Source organism: Nasonia vitripennis (assembly GCF_009193385.2).
Source record: "Nasonia vitripennis strain AsymCx chromosome 4 unlocalized genomic scaffold, Nvit_psr_1.1 chr4_random0004, whole genome shotgun sequence".
In the NCBI taxonomy this organism is placed as follows: Eukaryota; Metazoa; Arthropoda; class Insecta; order Hymenoptera; family Pteromalidae; genus Nasonia; species Nasonia vitripennis.
In genome coordinates this window covers 314,005-334,799 of record NW_022279639.1, presented here as the reverse complement: position 1 = coordinate 334,799, position 20,795 = coordinate 314,005, and the positions used below count along the sequence as shown (strand labels likewise).

Below are 20,795 nucleotides of genomic sequence, written 5' to 3'. Positions count from 1 at the left end.
ATTTGTTTTGACTAGCGACGTATGGGTAGTACTATCTTGAAGTAATGAACGCGAATTAAAATAAAATCTGACTAACCTATTGTTCGTCCTTCGAAAGACTCGCGAGCATGAAGTAAAAGATGTGGTAGTTTCGCTCATCCAGACTTTGAGAAACGATCCCAGACTTTTCCAGAAGATACTGTTCGATCTTCGACACGCGACGGCACGCATACAGACACAGAGGTAGAGAGAGGGGGGAGAGAGAACACGCACACGTGCTCCGTCGCCGCCATACATACGCGCTATCTCGCGAAACACGTTGACCAAGCGCGCATCTTCCCACTCTCTTGCTGCACTTTGGGGAGACATGGTCTTCTCCACTTTGACGAAAAAAACACAGTATAATGAGAGGTATCTTGTCCGACTATCTCCCCCTCTCTCTCTCTCTCTCTCTCTCTCTCTCTCTCTCTCTCTCTCTCTCTCTTTCGCTTTAAGTGTATAGAATATTATACACGCTTAAATATCATCGCCATGCACTCTATCGCAAAATTCGCAAAGAGTTGGTAGAAACTTTAATATTTTCTCACTTCGACTATGCTTGCGTTGTCTACTATGAGTCCTAGTACTTGTCGGATTGGTTCGCGAGTGCGAAAGATGCTCTATGTTTTTCACTCATCCATAATTTGGTCCACACATTACTAAGTTAATTAAATATCGAAAAACAATCTTGGAGGATCAAACAAATACTTTAACTAATTTTAAAAATAAAATAGTCGTAATTAAAAAGTCAGTGCAATACTGAATGTTTGTTCGAAAATTAGTTTGATATGCGGAGCGAGAGCGAGAAGGTTCGAGAAGCTTGTCAGCTAAATTTCAAATTCGACAGTTTTCGCTAGCCCGCACGGCACCAATGAGGTTGCTATGGCAACGCGCGCTCGCTCGCTCCTACTCTGTCTCTCTCCGCCTATTTCGCGAGCGGTCTTCTGCTGCTTTCGCTGATTTATGTTGTTCAGTTTTCTTATTGCCGAAGCGCTGTGAGGACTCGCTTCACAGTGTCGACCGTTAAACAATATCATTTGTTAACGCGTCGGTGCTCTAACACTCTTCTAATACTCTTCAATTTTCCATAGTCAATACATTTCTAATCACACTCTTTTCTTTTCAATAAACATCAATAGTTTGACGGTATACATAGTATACCTTTTCATCTCAAATTTAAAGAGCGTGTTATTATTTTCACATTAATTGTTTTGATCCACAAGTCTCTATCAAATTCGAGAGGTTATAAATAATGTTTTTTTTTTAATTTATTGTTTAACTACTTATAATATTAAGTGGCGCGGTAGCGCCACGGAGGCGTGTTTGAGAAGCAGACCAAGCTTTGGCGCCCGCGAATCTATTTACTTCTATATTGGTATCCGAGATTTTACTTTTAAGAAAAACGATACTTTCTATAATTGTTTATAAGAAATTTTTATATATTATCTCATTCGTGTGGTAATCAGTGATTTTTAATAGAAGTTGTCAAAAAAAAAAAAACACGCTGTCATTTGTATAATATAAACAATCTTGTATATGATTTGCTCAAACCATTATCTTTTTCTCCAGTGTGAAAGGACGGTGAAGTTAGCTGCGCATTAAAAATAATAGGGAATTTCTTTTCCACCTTTTTTACATATCCTCACATTCCTCATATCATTGCGGGGTTACATACAAAAAAATATTACTGCGGCGTCCTATTAAATTAAAAGTTTATATTATAGGTATAAAATCATCCAAGGACGGTGTCTAGGTGTACAGGGTGGCCGATGACGAGGTCTAGGTCGAGCGCTTCGTGGTTTTTGGTGTCTAGGTATAAAAAACATTCAAGGGCGGTGTCCAGGTGTACACGGTGGCCGATGACGAGGTCTGGGTAATTCGCACCGTGGTTTTTGGTGTCTAGGTGTCGAAATAATTCGAGAGTGGTGTATATCAGAACAATCAGTGATTTCATGTTAGTTATAAAAATGTTACAAAAAAGCTGTGGTCGAAAGGTGCTAAAGAAGCTTATATTTTATTTTTACAACGTCGAATATGAAATACTCAAAGAAATTTTCTAAAAAGGATTGAAATCTCTAAAAAAATTAACTATTAAAAAAGTAAAAGGTTAGGCGAGTTTAATATATTCCGCAACGAAATAACAGATAAAAAAGAACTGTGACCAATCAACCAAAGTCAAGTTTATTATATTTAATCATAATGAAACAACAAAATTATTTTTTAATCAATAAACGGCTTACTTAACTTAAAGTTAAGTTATATAATGATCAATTAGGAACAATTCTCAAGATACTTACTACGTAACTTGCCATAACCGTTTCATTATACTTATGGTGTTTCTATGACGTTATAATACATGAAACAAAAATTTTAGTTTTAGATTAGATTTAGTTTAGATTAATTCTTCGTGGAGTAAGAAATGATTTTTGTCAGTGCAGGTAAATAGAATCTGCTGACTTGTAGTTATAAAAATTAAGATTAAAATTAAGAACTGCGAAGACAACATTGTATTATTGAGACTTATTTGTACCAAGATATATACTAATAAAATCAAATAGACTGATTTCAAGTCCTGGCTGAACTCTACCTAATTTTTCTGCTCCTAACCGAACACTGCGTTAATTGTAATTGTAATTCCAGAAAATTTTACTGTTCAAAATATCTATGATTCACCGATCTTACAGCTTCCAAAGGTCAGAGCAGAATGAGCACTAAAACCAATTTTACGCTATTTATACATATAAAAACTATAATAGAAAGTTTTAAAAAAATTTATCGATTAAAATATCTATGGTTTACCGAACTCACCGCTTCCAAAGGTGAGAGCAGACTGAGCATTTAAACTAATTTTCACGATATTTATTAAGTGGCGCGGTAATGCGATGAAGGCGAGTTTGAGAAGTCTCTCTACCTCGTCCTACGCGCGCTAAGTACGAGTTAGAAAGCTTCAATTTCCAAAGACCTACTGGCAACATGTCCTGGATTATGAGAATACAGAATTCCATGCACGAAGTTTCACCTTACGAGTTGTCGCTTAACAATATTAGCGCTCTCTACATGCCTACCACCGACATGCTGCCCAAAAGAATCAGGACCTGACCTCGGAGTTCTCTGAGGGCGAAAAATCGGTTGGTTCTCTAAAGAATTTAATTATGGAGTTTTTACTTTAAGTGTTGTGTTAACTGTATATCGATTTAGGATACGACGGAGAAAACTCTTAAACTGATTCAAGTCGAGGCGAACACTGTTGTTAAATCCAGCACATCGTCTACTTCCGGACCCATCGACACCCCAGACTCTCCTAGTCGTTCAAGTCCACCAAGACCGAGCCCTCGTGATAGTCTTGAAAGTTTAGAAGAAGGCGAAGAAGGTAATGATAATAAAGGAAGATTTCTTAAGTTTTTAGATACTTATTTTTATTAAAATAGTACCTTGTGCAACAAGGGGAGAAAATAGGCTATGTCAAGCGTGGGTGAGGTGTTCAGCACGAGTCGGAGTCGAGGTCGTCGAAGGCGCCCGAGACGTAGACGAGTGCTGAAAAAACCTCACCCGAGTTTGACATAGCTTTTATTCCCGTGTTGCACACCGTGTTTTTTCCAACAAGGGCATGAAAGGGACTTTTTTTATGCGTGAAGGTAGGGTAGGAGATCATGCATTTCAAGTCGTGCACAAAAAATTTGAGAAATTTGAAAAAATTGAAAAATTTGAAAAAATTGAAAAATTTGAAAAAATTGAAAAATTTGAAAAATTTGAAAAATTTGAAAAATTTGAAAAATTTGAAAAATTTGAAAAATTTGAAAAATTTGAAAAATTTGAAAAATTTGAAAAATTTGAGAAATTTGAAAAATTTGAAAAATTTGAAAAATTTGAAAAATTTGAAAAATTTGAAAAATTTGAAAAATTTGAAAAATTTGAAAAATTTGAAAAATTTGAAAAATTTGAAAAATTTGAAAAATTTGAAAAATTTGAAAAATTTGAAAATTTGAGAAATTTGAAAAATTTGAAAAATTTGAAAAATTTGAAAAATTTGAAAAATTTGAAAAATTTGAAAAATTTGAAAAATTTGAAAAATTTGAAAAATTTGAGAGATTTGGAAAACGGGTATTCACAGAGGTACTCGTTAAGCGGGAAGAAAATAATTGTCTTCCTGCTTGAGCTCAAACATTTTCTGAAACTCTTGGAATGGACGATTTTCTACGCTACTTTTAGGCATGAAAAAAGGTCCATTTAATGCGCGTGTTGGGAAAAACTATTTTGATGTTTGTTTTTTTTTAGAGTCGCGAAAATCACGAAATCCACTACTGATACCAACATGTGTTTGTATCGGTAGACATGAAATTTACTAGGTTATAAGTGTCAAATTTGCATGTAAAACCAGTTATTAGCCATTATATCATGTTTGTTTTCTACATAACTTCTAGTAGAAGGTCAGGCCCATTCTGAAACTTTACAGCTACTTTTTTTACTATAAAAAGGTATCTTTTTACTGTATTGAGGTTGTCAGAGTCCGGATCAAACATTCCGATTTTCATATTTTAAGGTTTAAAATTCAAATATTGTAGCCTTTATATATATATATATATATATATATATATATATATATATATATATAAAGGCGTGTGTGTGTGTCACAATATATGTCAAAAATATAAAAAAAAAATCAATTGATTGCGTCTATTTTTTTTTAATTGTTTTAACAGCTTCTAATCTACCTGGACCAAATCTTGAAAATGTTTTTTAATAGGAATGTATATTTTTATCATATGTACCTGTCTATACCGTTATATAGTTTTTTATTTATAAAATACATTAAATTTTGTGCAAAAAATACAAAAATTGCTTGAAACCTTAACTTTGACCAGCTAGTGTTCGCGCAAAGGCTAGAGCCGGGGGTCCCGTGACACGGGAATTCCCCGGCATCTAGCTCTTGTGCAACATCGTCCTCGGACACAAACTCGCCATCTTTCGAGTTTGTGCCAGAGTCAGTCGGAACCTACATAGTAATGAATTACATATAAATATATTTATATATAATTAAAATTTTATTTGCACTTACTTATTCTTCTTCTTCTTCTTGTCGTCCTTCCACCGCATAACCCCACAAAACCACTTGCGCCATATTTCCCAACAATCAATTGGGCACAAATCAAAAAGAGAGCGACTCGCTTATCTATGCGCTGTCTGTACAGACGCTTTGACACATCGATAAACAATTTTCTTGTTTATTACTTTTTAACAAAAAAAATTGCGAGTCGAATTATCCATTAGATGCGCCCAACTTTATAATACCGTTATTATCATCTGAATCCACCCAAGCTCGAGTCGGGAGTAAATTGCTCATGAAAGCCGAGTATCAATTTACAAGATTGGAAAAATTTACATTGCCTGTTATTTGTGCTAAGAATGTCTTCAAGAACCTGGATGAGGACGAGCTAAAGAATTTTCTGAGAGGGGTGCTGCGTTTCTAAACTTCATGACTTCAGGGACAAATTTAGGGGGGACTCGGGGGGGGGGGATTTAGGGGGAAAATCCGGGGGGGAAATCAAGGGGGAAAATCAGGGGGTAAATTTTCTGAACCGGCGGCGGCGGCAGCGAAACTTTTTTTATAATATAGAGAGATTATAATATTGTGAAGAGAGAGAAACATAGCGATGATACTCGATTTAATTTAAATATTTGATAATGGTAGCTATCATAAAGAAATGTTTTTATATAATCTTAGTATAGACTATTAAAATGATGTAAAATTCAAGTAACTTATTTAATTCGAACAAATATAATTTTCGACCATTTTATTCTTTTTAAACATACTCTACAACAAAATATAATAACTTACATATTTTAATCGCGAGCAAAGCAAGCGTTTTTTGTTTGTTTTAATATTATATAGATTTATGATTGACAGTATCGAAAGCTTTGGCTAGGTCAAGGGAAGTATCAATGATGTCCCTCGCCTGCTTTATATACCGGTACGACGTATGCCTTTCTTAATGAATCCGGCCAAATAGCTTTCTTTATACATAGGTTAGAAATATGTGTTAAAGGTATCGAGATATAAATGCCAATAATCTTCAAAGTCTTACTATTTATCTTACTAAGTCTACCACTTTTTAGCTTTAGATTGTTAATTATATTTATTACCTCATCGGTATTTGTAGGTCTTTAGAAATATTATTTAGATTTATATCTGGTAGTTAAAATTTAGCATTTTTAGGTTTCACAATATCATTACTTAATTTGCAGCCAACATCACAAAAAATAATAATTATTCATTTTCATCGTTATCTCTACTTTGTCCGTAATTTTATATATGATCTTCATATAAATTATGGTATTACTGATTTTTTGTTCATCCATTTTGTTGTTTATAATACCCCAAAGTTTTTTTTGGGTTTGCATTACTTTTAACAAAATTGGTATCATATTTAATTTTAGCTTAATCTTTAATAACCTTTTCTGATATCTTAGTACAGTTATTGTTATCCATTTTGAGTTGCTTATTATTAATATCCATCCGCCATAAGTTATATAAGAGTTTTCTGGTTTTACATTTTTTGATTATTGTATCAGTGATTTTATTTTCCCACCCTGCTTTAGCAGATAGTAGACGCGATATGTCTCAATTTGTTAATTGTCATTTTATTTAAAAATAGTAAAGCTTTAATTTGTTCTGTTTTTATTTATTGACAGCAATAAAAATAGGGTACTGATCCGTTATAGATACTTTGAGTGTATAGTTAACTGTGTCTATATTATTAGTTTTTATGAAGATATTGTCAATGCAGGCCGCATTTCACAACGGTTGGTTTTTTAGCCCAGTTCTTCGACTCGCTGCTTTAACAATAGATTTTCAGCTTTTAGTAGATTGTACTCCTCAGTAATATCACTATCCAGTAAATCCTGTGCTGAACTTGAGACTTCCATTAATAGTTCTTTTCTTACTTCCTCTGTTTTCTTTAACTTCATTTGTGCAATCAACAGTCTTGCCGAATCACTTATGCTAGCTATGCTCTAGGCAGAATATTAAGTTGTTGCTCACTTGATGATAGTTTATATCTTTTTGCGCCAAGAATTTTGGGTACGCTACATCACAAATAATACAAACAATTGTCTGAGCTTATTTGGAAATTTTACGGTCAGTAAACTATAGGCTTGAACTGACTTTCTACTATAAATGGTAATCCCAAGGGTATAGGGAAGTTCTACACCTACGCAAAAATGTAGCTCAATATGTCTACTAATAGTAGAAAAAATAAAGTTGATTTACATAATTGTTGAATAGTTTTAAATGCAAAATTTTAATATTTTATTCAAAGGTGTTTTGCCTCCTTAACATGGTTACGCACATCGTGCCTGGCACAGACGAATTTGATAGACTCGTGGACTTCGGCATCCAGGCGCTTCCAATGAGTTTATATGCATTTTACGCAGATGGTTCATCCCTACCTTCAGCCTCCGTTGTCTTCGTGTCATTTGTAGCTGTAAAAGTTATAAAATGATTAACCTATGTGATAACCTTGAGAGTTTGCGGCTACTGGAGCTTTCACCCGATCAAGAACGATCAGTCCTTGCCCTACTTGCTCGGGCAGTCCATTGATGTCACTTACGTATGAAGCGAGCTTCTTCCTTGAACGGATACGTGTATGTGTGTGTGGGTGTGCGCGCGCGTGTGTGTACATAAATTTATTCATTTATTTATCGTTACTATTAGATATGCTTTAACAAAACATCCTAAAGAGGCTAACGAAGTTGCCTGTACATAGAGATGGTACAAAAACTTATTAACTAATTCAAAACTAAAAGAAAATATATTGAATACTAAAATTTGTTTATAACCTTAATGAAGGTCTATAAAAAAAGTAACAGAGTATTGCCAACTATTTTTTATAATACATAATTATTTCTTACAAGACTTTAAAAAATTATATGAATTCATAATATCTTTCTGTATTATTTGATTAGGAAGCATGCGCTGTTGGTATGGTAGCAGCATTGAGACCTCAAGATTCTGTTATCACTGCTTATAGAGCTCATGGATGGACTTATCTGATGGGTGTGACGCCGCTTGGTGTTCTTGCTGAACTAACTGGACGGCAAAGTGGCAATGCTCGTGGCAAGGGTGGTTCAATGCATATGTATGCAAAAAATTTTTATGGTGGTAACGGCATCGTTGGAGCTCAGGTTCGTAAACAAAATTTTTGATTTGATTTCATAATATTGTTCCAGCTTGTGTACCCTTTATTGCCATGGGTAAGTGCCACTTTAATACAAGAAGCACCCACAAACGTATTAATTCGTCTAGCCTGGGTTAAATCCTGCAAAAAACAACAAAATATTCGTCCGATAAAAATTTTTTCTTTTTACGTAATTAAAAAACAAATATCTACTGTAAATATTTACACTATACACTATTTCTACCGAGAAATGTCATACATATATATATATATATATATATATATATATATATATATATATATATATATATATATATATATATATATATATATATGGTATATATATATATATATATATATATATATATATATATATATATATACCATACAAAATCACTGACCAAAATTCATGACATTTTACTAAATATAATGTGTTTTTAGTCACTTGACACGGCTTTGTGAAAGATCCGGACCGTCTTCTTTACTCTACCCGGGCTTAAAATGTACCTTAAATATATCCTCAGACCTAATGAAAGACATTTCGAAAAAATATTAATTAAATATTATCATCCATCCGTTGTATGCGTAGCTAATAAATTTAATTAATATTTTTCATACTATACTTGTTGCTAACAACAAAATTCTGCCCAACTCTTTTTTATAGCAAAAATCTCAGTCTGAGTCGTGCGTTACGTGGTTGACAGCGTGTAAGTGCAAGTTCTACTCGTAGATGATAGACACTAAAAGCTATTTATTCGCTTATGTTCCTACCAGGGTTATCGCTAATATTAACTTAGCTCGTCTGTCTTTCCGGTAAAGCGACTCAAGTCACATTTTTGTTTTCAAGAAATAGTGGTTTTGTTAAGTCACAATTCCGACCTATAATTAATTATTGAATTTTTACTTACTTGGGTTTAACTGCTTGGGCTGGAAACTCTGCTGCTGTGCTGTAGTCAGACTTATACAGGATGGATATATTGAATAGAAAAACACTTGTAGTTGATTGACTTTCACAATTTATTCAAGATAAAGATCTATAGGTATCGTGATCGCGACTTAAGACCGGATAGCTATTGTCGACGGATAGGAGCGTCGTACAAGAGTCCAGATCGAGTGTATAATTGCAACTGGTCGCTCGGCGTATACAGGGGATACTCATTAACCTCGCTGATCTATTTATTAATCTTAGTCGTCAGTTTTCGGCTTCGTAACGATTCCGCTGATATTGCTTAAATGCAATACGTCGCAGGACGTCACAGTCTAAATGTTTTAATTGATACGTTTGTAGCATACTAAGCACTGTGTTTATTTATTATATTATAAACTACTTCATAAGTCATAATACTGAGAAAACAAGGTAGTTGTCTATATGTGATGTATTAAATGACTTTACGTTAACCCATTAATGCCCATGGCCAACCCGTGAGCCCGAGTGCCCCGGAACCAATACGAAACAGGACATTAGTCCTGATTATACAAAGATATAGCAAAATTCAGAATTTCGAAATTTTATAAAACAATTATTGTTTAAACAAATCATGCAAAATTCAAATTTTTAAAAATCTAACAGGTGAAATCGATTCTACGTCGAAAATTACTATATAGGCCAAGCTGTAAAGCATTTTCACATGACATAATTTGTCAGCAAACCGATTGTGCGATTATGTAAAGGATGATTAGCGGATTAAAGGGAATATGTTTTTCACTCGAATTTCCATTCCTTATTTTTAGTTATTGATAATTTATTGAAAAAAAACGCGATTTTTGCCTTTTTATGCTTATAACTTTAAAACTAAAGGAGATATTAGTATGCCTCAACGAGATGATTTGAAAAACGAAAAACCGAAAAATTAGGCGTTTTTTCGAAAATTCATAGCTCCGTCATTTTTTGAGCTGGAGCGCTAAAATTTTAGGAATAAGTAGGGATTACAATGTTCTTTATATGTATAAAAGTTAGGTGATGTTGGATTATTAGTTTGCTCAAATTCGCGATTCAAAGTTTGCGGTGTGTTTTTTTTCCGGCAGACCTGTATGCTCTACCATAAGTCCTATTGACATTTCAAAAAAAGGGTCGAAAAGTTGACATCGTGCACTACAAAACGTAGATTTAAGTTTTTCGATCAAGCGCCTGGAAGCATGCAAACAACCGTCGTAAAGATCGCGAAAATCAGCCGAGCGCGCGCTCGCAGTCGAGTGGTGGGGGACGGAGCAGCGCCGGAGGAGAGGCGTATATATAGTAATAGGCGCGCGCGTTACTTATTTTTGCATTAACATTTCTCAGCATCTACTGTAGATATTTGAATGATTTTTTTTTCATTTTGTATCATTACGTAAGGTACAGTGGGATGTTTTTAGTGAACTCTCTGCTCGTATTTAAAACCGACGCTCTGCTCATAGATATCTGGGTCCATTACCCCAAATAAAAAAATCATACAAATAGCTACAGTAAATGCTGAAAAATGTTAATGCAAAGATAAATAACGCGCGCGCCTATTACTATATGTACGCCTCTCCTCCGGCGCTGCTCCGTCCCCCACCACTCGGCTGCGAGCGCGCGCTCGGCTGATTTTCGCGAACTTTACGACGGTTGTTTGCATGCTTCCAGGCGCTTGATCGAAAAACTTAAATCTACGTTTTGTAGTGCACGATGTCAACTTTTCGACCCTTTTTTTGAAATTTCAAGCGGACGTACGGTAGAGCATACAGGTCTACCGAAAAAAAAGTATCGCAAACTTTGAATCTCGATTTTGAGCAAACTAATAATCCGACATCACCCAACTTTTGCATATATAAAGAACATTATAATCCCTACTTATTCCTAAAATTTTAGCGCTCCAGCTCAAAAAATGACGGAGCTATAAATTTTCGAAAAAACGCCTAGTTTTTCGGTTTTTCCTAATTATCTCAGAATCTAATCATCCAATTGAGGCGTTCGACCTCTCATTTTGTAGATATTTCTATTTTCTAGAAATAATCTCGATGAGGCATACTGATAGCTCTTCTAGTTTTAAAGTTATAAGCAAAAAAAGACAAAAATCGCGTTTTTTTCAATAAATTGTTAATAACTAACAATAAGGAACGGAAATGCGAGTGTAAACCATGTACCCTTTCATCTGCTTATCATCCCTTACATGATCGCACAATCGGTTTGCTGTAACAAATTATGTCACAATAAGCCAGTTTCAAATCCCTACAACCTGGCCTAAAAGGAATGACCATTCGTTTTATGATAATCCAATTTGATAAGTAATGATAGCGTTATAAATAAATTAATGAAATGGACGATAATTGTTCCAACAAATTGCAAAACTCAGAATTTTGCCATTTCCTTGCATAGTTTGGGCTAATGTCCTGTTTTGCATTGGTTCCGAATTGCTCGGGCTTAATGGTTGGCCATGCGCACCGGGATCTATATGCTTGCGGCAGGTCGATTTTATTATTTATTTATAACGCTATCATGACTTATTAAGTTGGATTATCATGGAACCAATTGTCATTCCTTTAGTAATTTTCGACGTAGAATAGATTTCTGACGTTAAATTTTTTGAAAAAGTGAATGATTGCATGATCTGTTTAAACAATAATTGTTTTATAAAATTGCGAAATTCGGAATTTTGCCATATCTTTGTATAATCAGGGTTCATGTCCTGTTTCGCATTAGTTCCGCGGTGCTTGGGCTCACGGGTTGGATATGAGCATTAATGGGTTAACGTAAAGTCATTTAATACATCACATATAGACAACTACCTTGTTTTCTCAGTATTATGACTTATGAAGTAGTTTATAATATAATAAATAAACACAGTGCTTAGTATGCTACACACGTATCAATTAAAACCACTATTTCTTGAAAACAAAAATGTGACTTGAGTCGCTTTACCGGAAAGTCAGACGAGCTAAATTAATATCAGCGATAACCCTGGTATGTTAAAAATTAAATTAATTAATGTAAGCCGGTAATAAAGTGGTGAATCTAAATGATGATTTTATAAAATTACTGTAAAAGTTTTTAGAGTAGACTTAAGTCGTTTTGTTGTACGCAAGTTTTTATATCATGGACTCACGTTATTGTTTTATGCGTTAGTTTGGACCAAATGAGCATGTTTACTAAATTTTTGACTAAATTTACATTTTTCCAGGAAAAAAAGATATGTAAAATAGCAAAATCTGATGCAAATGTTATTTTTTGTTTAATGTGACAACTTATTAAGCCATAGACATGTATTACAAAGTGTTATATGTATTCTTAATTCTATTTGTAGTTCATATCGCTAGATGTCGTTTAAGTCATTAGTGATTTATTACTATAAATATCCCTGTAAATATCTTTATTTAAACTTTTATTTTTAATTCAGCTATTCACTGAATTTTTAATATTTATGGGTATAGCTTTGTAATATCGAGTTTAGCGAACAATTTAACCAATTATATATATACCGCTTCGTCGTAGGCCAAGGAATGCTCTAAATTTTATAACAACTCAAAGCATATGCAAGCTACATTTAAAGTTTTCACATGCCGATTATGGGGTTTAGGATGTGTGCTCCATAGTTTCTACTATGGATATGTGAGCAATGTCTAAGTGTCTAGGATTGCCGATGACAAGGTATAGGTATAGGTTATGCGAACCATAGTTTTAAATGCATAGATATGCACATCGGTCATGAATAGTTTCTAGATGTCGAAAGTCGCCAATGACGGGGTCTCGGAAGAGCGCTCCGTAGTTTTTACTGTATAGGTATGCATATCAGCTATGGATATTGTCTAGGTTATAAGGTTGCAGTAGTAAACGTAAATGAGGCAGAGTAACTAAGGGGGAAAATTGAGGGGGAAAATTCCTGAACTGGCGGCAGTGGCGGCGACGAAACTATTTTTTAAATATATAGAGATTATGGTAAATGGATATTAACAATGAACAACTTAAATATGAATACAAAACGTGTACTAAAACTTTTGACAAGGTTATCTAAGATGCCAAATTTAGATACTATACAAGCCCAGTTAAACAAAATGTTTATAATCTAAAAAAACGATTAGAAATCATAAACAAAAAAAAAGGTAAAAAAGATCCGATGATGATGCCATAAGTTATATAAAGATCAATGATAATAACACCACAGACAAAGTAGATATAGCGGCAAGTATGAACAAATTTTGTTATGTGATAGGCCGTAAATTAAGTAATGATTAGTAATTAACTGAATGCAAATTCTATTTTTCTTAATTCTACTAATTTGACAGAAGTAAAAACTATAATCAATAATTCAAAATTTAAAAATGGTGGCTTTGACAAAATAAATGCCAAGACGCTAAAGGTAATTTGCAACTATATTGCGGAACCATCAACACATCTTTTCATTTCATGTGCGCTTGCTGTCATCATTACAGTGCACATAGTGCTTTTCGTCTCTCACGTAAGCTTGGCAACCCTGCCTATTCTTGACTTCTATCCTAGCCTTCGAGCGCAGCTTGTGGACGTCTGGACGAAGTTGCTCGTTGATGTTTAAGTGCTTTTGCTTCCTCCAGCAGTGTGGCGTCCAACTTGGTGGTATGCAGCTTACACTTCCTGGCTTTGGCCACGACGATGGAGCAAGCGAGTGCATTCGAGGAGAGGGTGACGGCTAATGGTGGTAGTCTGCTGTCACCCCTGGGGGTGTTGTTTGTCGCATCCAGTCTCCCCATGGTCTTGACGAATGCAACGTCCCCCCTGAGCAACGTAAGGTCAAGCGCATCCAGTACTGTGTACGCGAGAAGATGCAGCGAGGTGTCACGAGTGTGATGTAGACCCGTGATTACAACAGCACTGTGAGAGGTCTGTTCGTGTCGCCTCTTGACTTCCGCCAGTTCACTTCGGAGGCTGTGAAGCTCCGCAGAACTGCGGACAGTGCTGCTATTGTCCTGCTGCGTTGTTAAGTCATTTGCAAGTCAATTTTAATGGCCAGCAAGTGCATAAAAAATGTAATATTGGTAAACTTTTAACTGTTGTAACAACTACGTTTTAAGAAAATTTTAGAGATTTCACAAATATTGCAACATTTTAACAAATTTTACTCGCCATCATTTGACCTTTTAGGAAGGTGTTTTTACATTTGAATTTTAGGAAAGAATTATCAACAGTAAAAATTTCTTGAAATATCTCAAAAAAAGCACTATAATTTTTTTTAAACGTTTTAAGCTTTTCTTTTAATTTTACGGAAATATGTAATTTTTAAAGAAAAGATATATATGTGTGTGTGTGTGTGTGTGTCTATATATATATATATATATCTACCTATATTATATAGACGTTTTGGACATACTCCCCCCCGCAGCCCCCCCGCAGCCCCCCCGCAGCCCCCCGCACATTTTAGCAGCTTTTTATTAAATATAATTTACTACTATAAAGAAAAACAAACCACCGTTAAAATATATCAGGTATAGTACTGCATTAAGATGTTGTATCAGCCTCGGGAAAATTCCACATTCTTCGTAGTAACTCTTCCAAGCCCCCATTACAAGCTCATAGCATAGTAGTATCTAAATTATATATAAGAGTAGAGATAAACCAATAGAGAGATAACTTAATAGTATATTATCACACTGTTGTGGGATCTGCTTTTCTACCTTTCTCGAGGCTTTCGCACGAGCACTGCGAGTGAGAAAATCGAGCAAGGTAGAAAAACACCTCCCACAACAGTATCATACGATATTTTATACCACGAGAGCCGAAAATTGCAATTAAAGTTTGCATTTTGAGGTTAGAGTGGTATAAATTTTTTTTTCTATTTTTTCCACACCACCCATGAGGTAAATAGACAGGAGCGTTTTTTTGTAATATTTTTTGTTAAAGTTTGACTTTGTTTGAAGTAAATAATTCTTATAAGGTTTTTATTTTGCTTTTGTATTGTTAACACTTTGATGTGCGTATACTAAGCATTGACTTTTGCTTTTATATTGTTGACACTTTGATGTGTTTATACTAAGCATTGTCTTTTGCTTTTGTATTGTTATCACTTTCGCGTGTTTATATTCAGCATTGTAAAAACTTTATAAGATCATAAATGTTTTTAATTGATCAATTTCGTACTAACGTAAATAATGACGGTACGTATCAACATATATCTACGTTAGATTTTTTCGGTAAATTTGATCTATATGGTGCTTTTCTTCGTAGACAATATTCCGTTAACCAAAAAGTAATTTGTAAAAGTTGTTGCCCGCATCACAATTTTTATATTTTAATCATCACTATATCAAATTTTAATAATATGTACTATATTTAAAAACAAATTACTTACTACTTGAAAAATGATACATATATATCGATGCAAGTGGTATGAATTTAACCTCTTTTTTTGTCTTGATTAAGCTACTTCTAACCATTACGTTGAAAATTAAATTTACACTAAAACAAGAATCGGGGGGTTGGCGAGCGCAGCGAGCAGGGGGGCGGAGCCCCACTAGTATATATATATATATATATATATATATATATATATATATATATATATATATATATATATATATATATATATATATATATATATATATATATATATATATATATATAAATTTTGGGTGCACTGATGGTCCGGTTGACCTGAAACGTCCCATATATATATATATATATATATATATATATATATATATATATATATATATATATATATATATATATATATATATATATATATATATATATATATATATATATATATATATATATATATATATATATATATATATATATATATGGGACGTTTCAGGTCAACCGGACCATCAGTGCACCCAAAATTTGGGTTGACCTAACAAGACGTTTGAGGTCTCAAAATGATCGTCTGGTCAAAGGCTTTTGAAAAAGTTCTGGCCTTTTCTGGCCGCCATATGGAGTCTGAAACCCACGTTTTCATAGCACATTCAACAAAAACAATAGTAAAAATGTTCTAATTTGTGAAATATCCCACCAAAAAGCATGTACACCTCATGATAGGACATATTATTGACAATGCTGACGGAATTCCAAAATCAAAAATGGCGGAATCAAAATGGTGAACATTATACCTCCACCAAATCCATTTTACCGCAACAAATGATTTTTAATCAGTTTAAAGTATCGATATGGGGGTTTTCAGGGTCACTGAATCTTATTTTAACCTCGACATTTTAAAATTCGAAATGGTGGATCCAAAATGGCGGACATTATACCACCACCAAACCAATTTTACCGCAACAAATAATTTTAGATCACTTTAAAATATCGATATGAGGGTTTTTGGGGCCACTGCACCTTATTTTAACCTCGAAATTTTTAAATCCAAAATGGCCGATCCAAAATGGCGGACATTATACAACCATCAAAACTATTTTACCGCAATGAACGATTTTAAATCAGTTTAAAGTATCGGTATGGGAGTTTAAGGGGCCGCTGAATCTTATTTTAACCTCGAAATTTCAAAATTCAATATGGTCAATATAAACTGGCGGATATTTGTCATAACCCACCCGCAGGCTCTCTCGCGAAAAGCCCGTGCTAACGCGCAACCTGCCGAACACGCCACGCACGCTGCAGCGCTTATCACCGCGGCGCTAGTACCGCGGCGCGCCGCTAGGCGGCTGCGCATTACCCACAAGTGAAGTAGCGTCGCGGAGGGTACATAAGGAGGCCGGGTCCAGCGCTGTACCTCGCCCCTCTTCCAACAGCCTAATGCTGCAAGTACACGGCTCGTGTCCAATGACAACTTGTGCAAAGACTTCAGCAAATAAAACTGTTTTGTGGCAAAGGAATTTATTCCTTTCAAGTGATTTATTTCATCCCTCTTTTTTACCTGCACCCCCAACCCCTTCCCACGTTTAGCAACCCATAGAAAGGAATATTTTCTTCAAGGAATGCTTTCTTCATCGGCGACTTTTTCTCCAACAGTCTTTTTCAGGATAGTTGGTGAGCAAGTCCATCAGCGGCTTTATTCATAGGCGACTTTTTCTCTAACAGTCCTTTTTAGGATAGTTAATAGGTACATTAATAGATACATTGGCGACTTCTTCTTCAACATCCTTTTTAAGGCAGTTGTTGAGTAAGTCTTACTTTATCGGCAACTCCTTGTTCAACTGTACTAGCCGTAATTTTGTTATTTCTAACATTCTTTTGTTTTGGTTGTGCTTTCTCATATCCTACAACAATGTCTTCTCCTACGAAAAAATATCGTATCGATAGATGCGTTAATCCATTTGATATTAATACAGGACACAGCAAATGTCTTAGGAAGATCTCCAAAGAATTTCAAGATGTCTATCCTGATTATCCAACATCTTCACTGATTTGTGATACATGTAGAAAATCCTTTTACAAACTACATGATTTGTCATCTCCAAACGTCAGTATGAGTGTTGATTTTGAATCAGAGACTGACTCACCTTCGGTTTCAAACACGGATGCACTTATGCAAGATGATCTTACAGATATTTTAACTGGACTTAAAAACAAATTGCAATCCCTGCCGGAGAACGATCCATTACGTGTCAGTATTCTTACTATTTTGCCCGAACACTGGGCAATACGTAAAATTATGAACCAATTTGGTGTGTCTCACAGAATGGCTCGTAAAGCAAAACATTTAAGAGAATCAGATGGAGTTTTGGCTTCTCCTGTTGGAGACGTGGAAAAACATTACCTGCAGAAACTACTCAGAAAGTTGAAGATTTTTACGAAAATGATCTTAACAGCAGAATTATGCCAAATAAAAAAGATACCGTCAGTATTTATTTATATGGTGAAAAAATAAAAGTGCAGAAAAGATTATTACTTACTGATATTAAGAACCTTCATAATCAATTTAAAGAACAGTTTCCTGAACATCCGATTGGGCTTACCAAGTTTGCGGTACTGAGACCAAAATGTTGTGTCTTTGCAGGATCCTCTGGTACACACAATGTATGTGTATGTACGATACACCAAAATTTCAAGGCGATGATTGACGCAGTAAATATAGAAAAAAATCTCAAACAATATTCTGAAGAATTATAAAGATTGTTTGAATTTCGTTCTATGTGAGGATCCCAAACCAAGTTGTTATTTGAATGAATGCAAATTTTGTCCGGACATTCTAAAGTTTTCTAATTACGTTGAGAACATTATGGATGAGCACAATATTGATCAAGTCATCTTCAGCACGTGGCAATCAACCGATAGATGCACTTTGATAAAACAATGCCTGACATCGCAAGAATTTATTGAAACTTTATGTTCTAGCCTAGAAAAGTTGATACCTCATCACTTCATCGCTAAGGAACAATCAAAGTTTATTTCTGGGAAGAAAAATAATCTTTCAGATGAATAAAAGTAAAATTGGTTTAGTGGCGGTATAATGTCCGCCATTTTGGATCCACCATTTTAAATTTTGAAATTTCGAGGTCAAGCTAAGATTCAATGACCCCGAAAACCCCCATATCGATACTTTAAACTGATCTAAAATCATTTGTTGCGGTAAAATTGGTTTGGTGGTGGTATAATGTCCGCCATTTTGGATCCACCATTTCGAATTTTGAAATGTCGAGGTTAAAATAAGATTCAGTGACCCTGAAAATCCCCATATCGATACTTTAAACTGATTAAAAATCATTTGTTGCGGTTTTAACTTAAATAAACAAAATATTAATGAAAAAATAATTTTATCTCCGAAAAAAAACTAAATTTATAGTTACAATAGATAAAATATTGTTGAAATCTACAGTATATTAATGATTTTTAAAAAACTTTCAAACTTAATTATTTTACTGACAAGGAAAGGTACCCAACCCGAACTCACCGATTTTGATGATTTTCATATATGTTGTAGAACATAAAAAAATAAGAGACACGTATTTTTTTTTATCGGCTAATTTTCACTTTTAAGGGGTAAAAACCTCCCCTAAAGTTAACCCCCAAAAAGCGTTTTTTTTAAATATCTCGGCTTAAAATTAATATTTTTCAATGAAACAAATTGGAGGTTATTTCTTACAAAAAGAGCAAGTATTTCATGGTGATTTGAAGAGTAAGAGTAGCATCCCCTATTTTTTAGGGGTTGAAAACATATATTTTTTGGCATAATTTTATAATAAAAATGTTTAAACCGACTAAAAAAAATTGGAAAAAATGTTTAAAGATCCTTAATAACAAAATTTAGTTGACGTCTTTCGGTGTTTTCATAGATACTACCCTTTAGGGGGTAAACCACCCCTAACACAAAATAACTATAAGTATACTTCAATCCATAATATTTTGTAGAAGGTTTGTATATAAGGGTTTTCGAGATCGCTCTTTGCAAATCTGATATCAGATTTTGAAAATTCAAAATGGCGGAACCAATGTGGTGGACGAAAATGTCGAAAAAAAATTTTAACTTTCATAAAAACTTGTTATAAATGTGTTATCTTTGTAGCCTGTACATGTGAACTAAAGAGCCTTAAACCCTAAACCCCTAAAGAACAAATAGGCTAAATAGTTGTGCTTTTTAACCAAACCACCTCAAATTCCTAAATTTGTAAACAAGAAAATTCTGTGTGTGAAGCAGTTTTATAATTTCCGTAGAAATTGTTATCAGAATGTTATTGAAATTCCTTTATTGTAAATTCAACTTATAATGTATTTTTGTTTATAATATTAGAGTATAATAATAATCTACAATCTTTTATCTTTTGCCATAGTGCATTTTTTGTATTGAGCATAAAATATATTATTTTACGATGTTTTTACAATAATGGTAGTCCTCATAAAAGTGTTTAAAGCACAATGCTTTTTTGCACCAACCACATCGTACAATTGCAATGTTTGTGCACCCTTCTATTTCACAATGTGTTGCACAAGACTTTCCAAAACTGAAATCTATAGGATTATCAAATTTATCTGGTTTTTCATTGACGTAACCGCTTTTATACCAGGAATATTTAAACAAATCTATATATCTCGGTGAAGACAGTTGGTTGTGAACCAATGATTGAAGTTTAATTATATTATTTCTCACATGTAAATTCATATCATGATCCATTAACATTACATTATCAGAAAATGTTCGGACAAAGTTTTTCCAAATACGGAATCCATAGACATCAAGTGGTTGTATTTTTCCTGTGGTTCCAGTTGGAATTTTTTTATGTTAATAATTTTATTTTGTGGCATTGTTTCTTCTATAACTTTGTCACAATGACCACTCCAAGAATCAAGTAATAGTATTGAGTGATGGCCTACATAGGGATAAAATATTTTTTCCAACCAGATTTTGAAGTGATCTGCAATTAAACGACTTACTAATTAACTGATCAACGATATTACAATGTAAAAATTGTTATTAGTTCCCTTACTTGTTGTTAATTTTCCTGATTTGGATGCTTCCACGTACACGTTTTCTGGTCTAAATATGTTTTGTTCTACAATAGGGCCAAACTTGCCACTTGGTTCCTTTAAAACAAGAAATAGCGGTGACAACAGTTGTCCAGTAGCTGATATTAGTGGCTGTATAGTATAACTATGCGTTGTTGCTGAAATTGATTGTACCAGACATTGCACTTGCTTTTCTCCTTCTACTGCTATGTAATTTCTTTTTTAGCTTGTAAGGCCCATCGAATTATATCTTCATCATGGATAATTGAACC

At 34.1% G+C, this 20,795-nt stretch overlaps 1 protein-coding gene across 4 annotated transcripts in view; it reads left to right on the top strand.

Annotated features, from left to right (window-relative positions):
• LOC100118113 (probable pyruvate dehydrogenase E1 component subunit alpha, mitochondrial) overlaps positions 1–20,795 on the top strand; it is a 239,705-nt gene that overhangs the window by 78,739 nt on the left and 140,171 nt on the right. For all 4 annotated transcript variants that reach the window (XR_004345270.1, XM_031928166.2, XM_032601916.1 and 1 more), the window contains one exon: positions 7,981–8,199. Coding sequence is in view for 3 of the 4 variants with exons in the window: in XM_031928166.2 (XP_031784026.1) it covers positions 7,981–8,199 (219 nt within the window). In the remaining variant the exon portion in view is untranslated. The remainder of the gene's footprint in view (positions 1–7,980; positions 8,200–20,795) is intronic.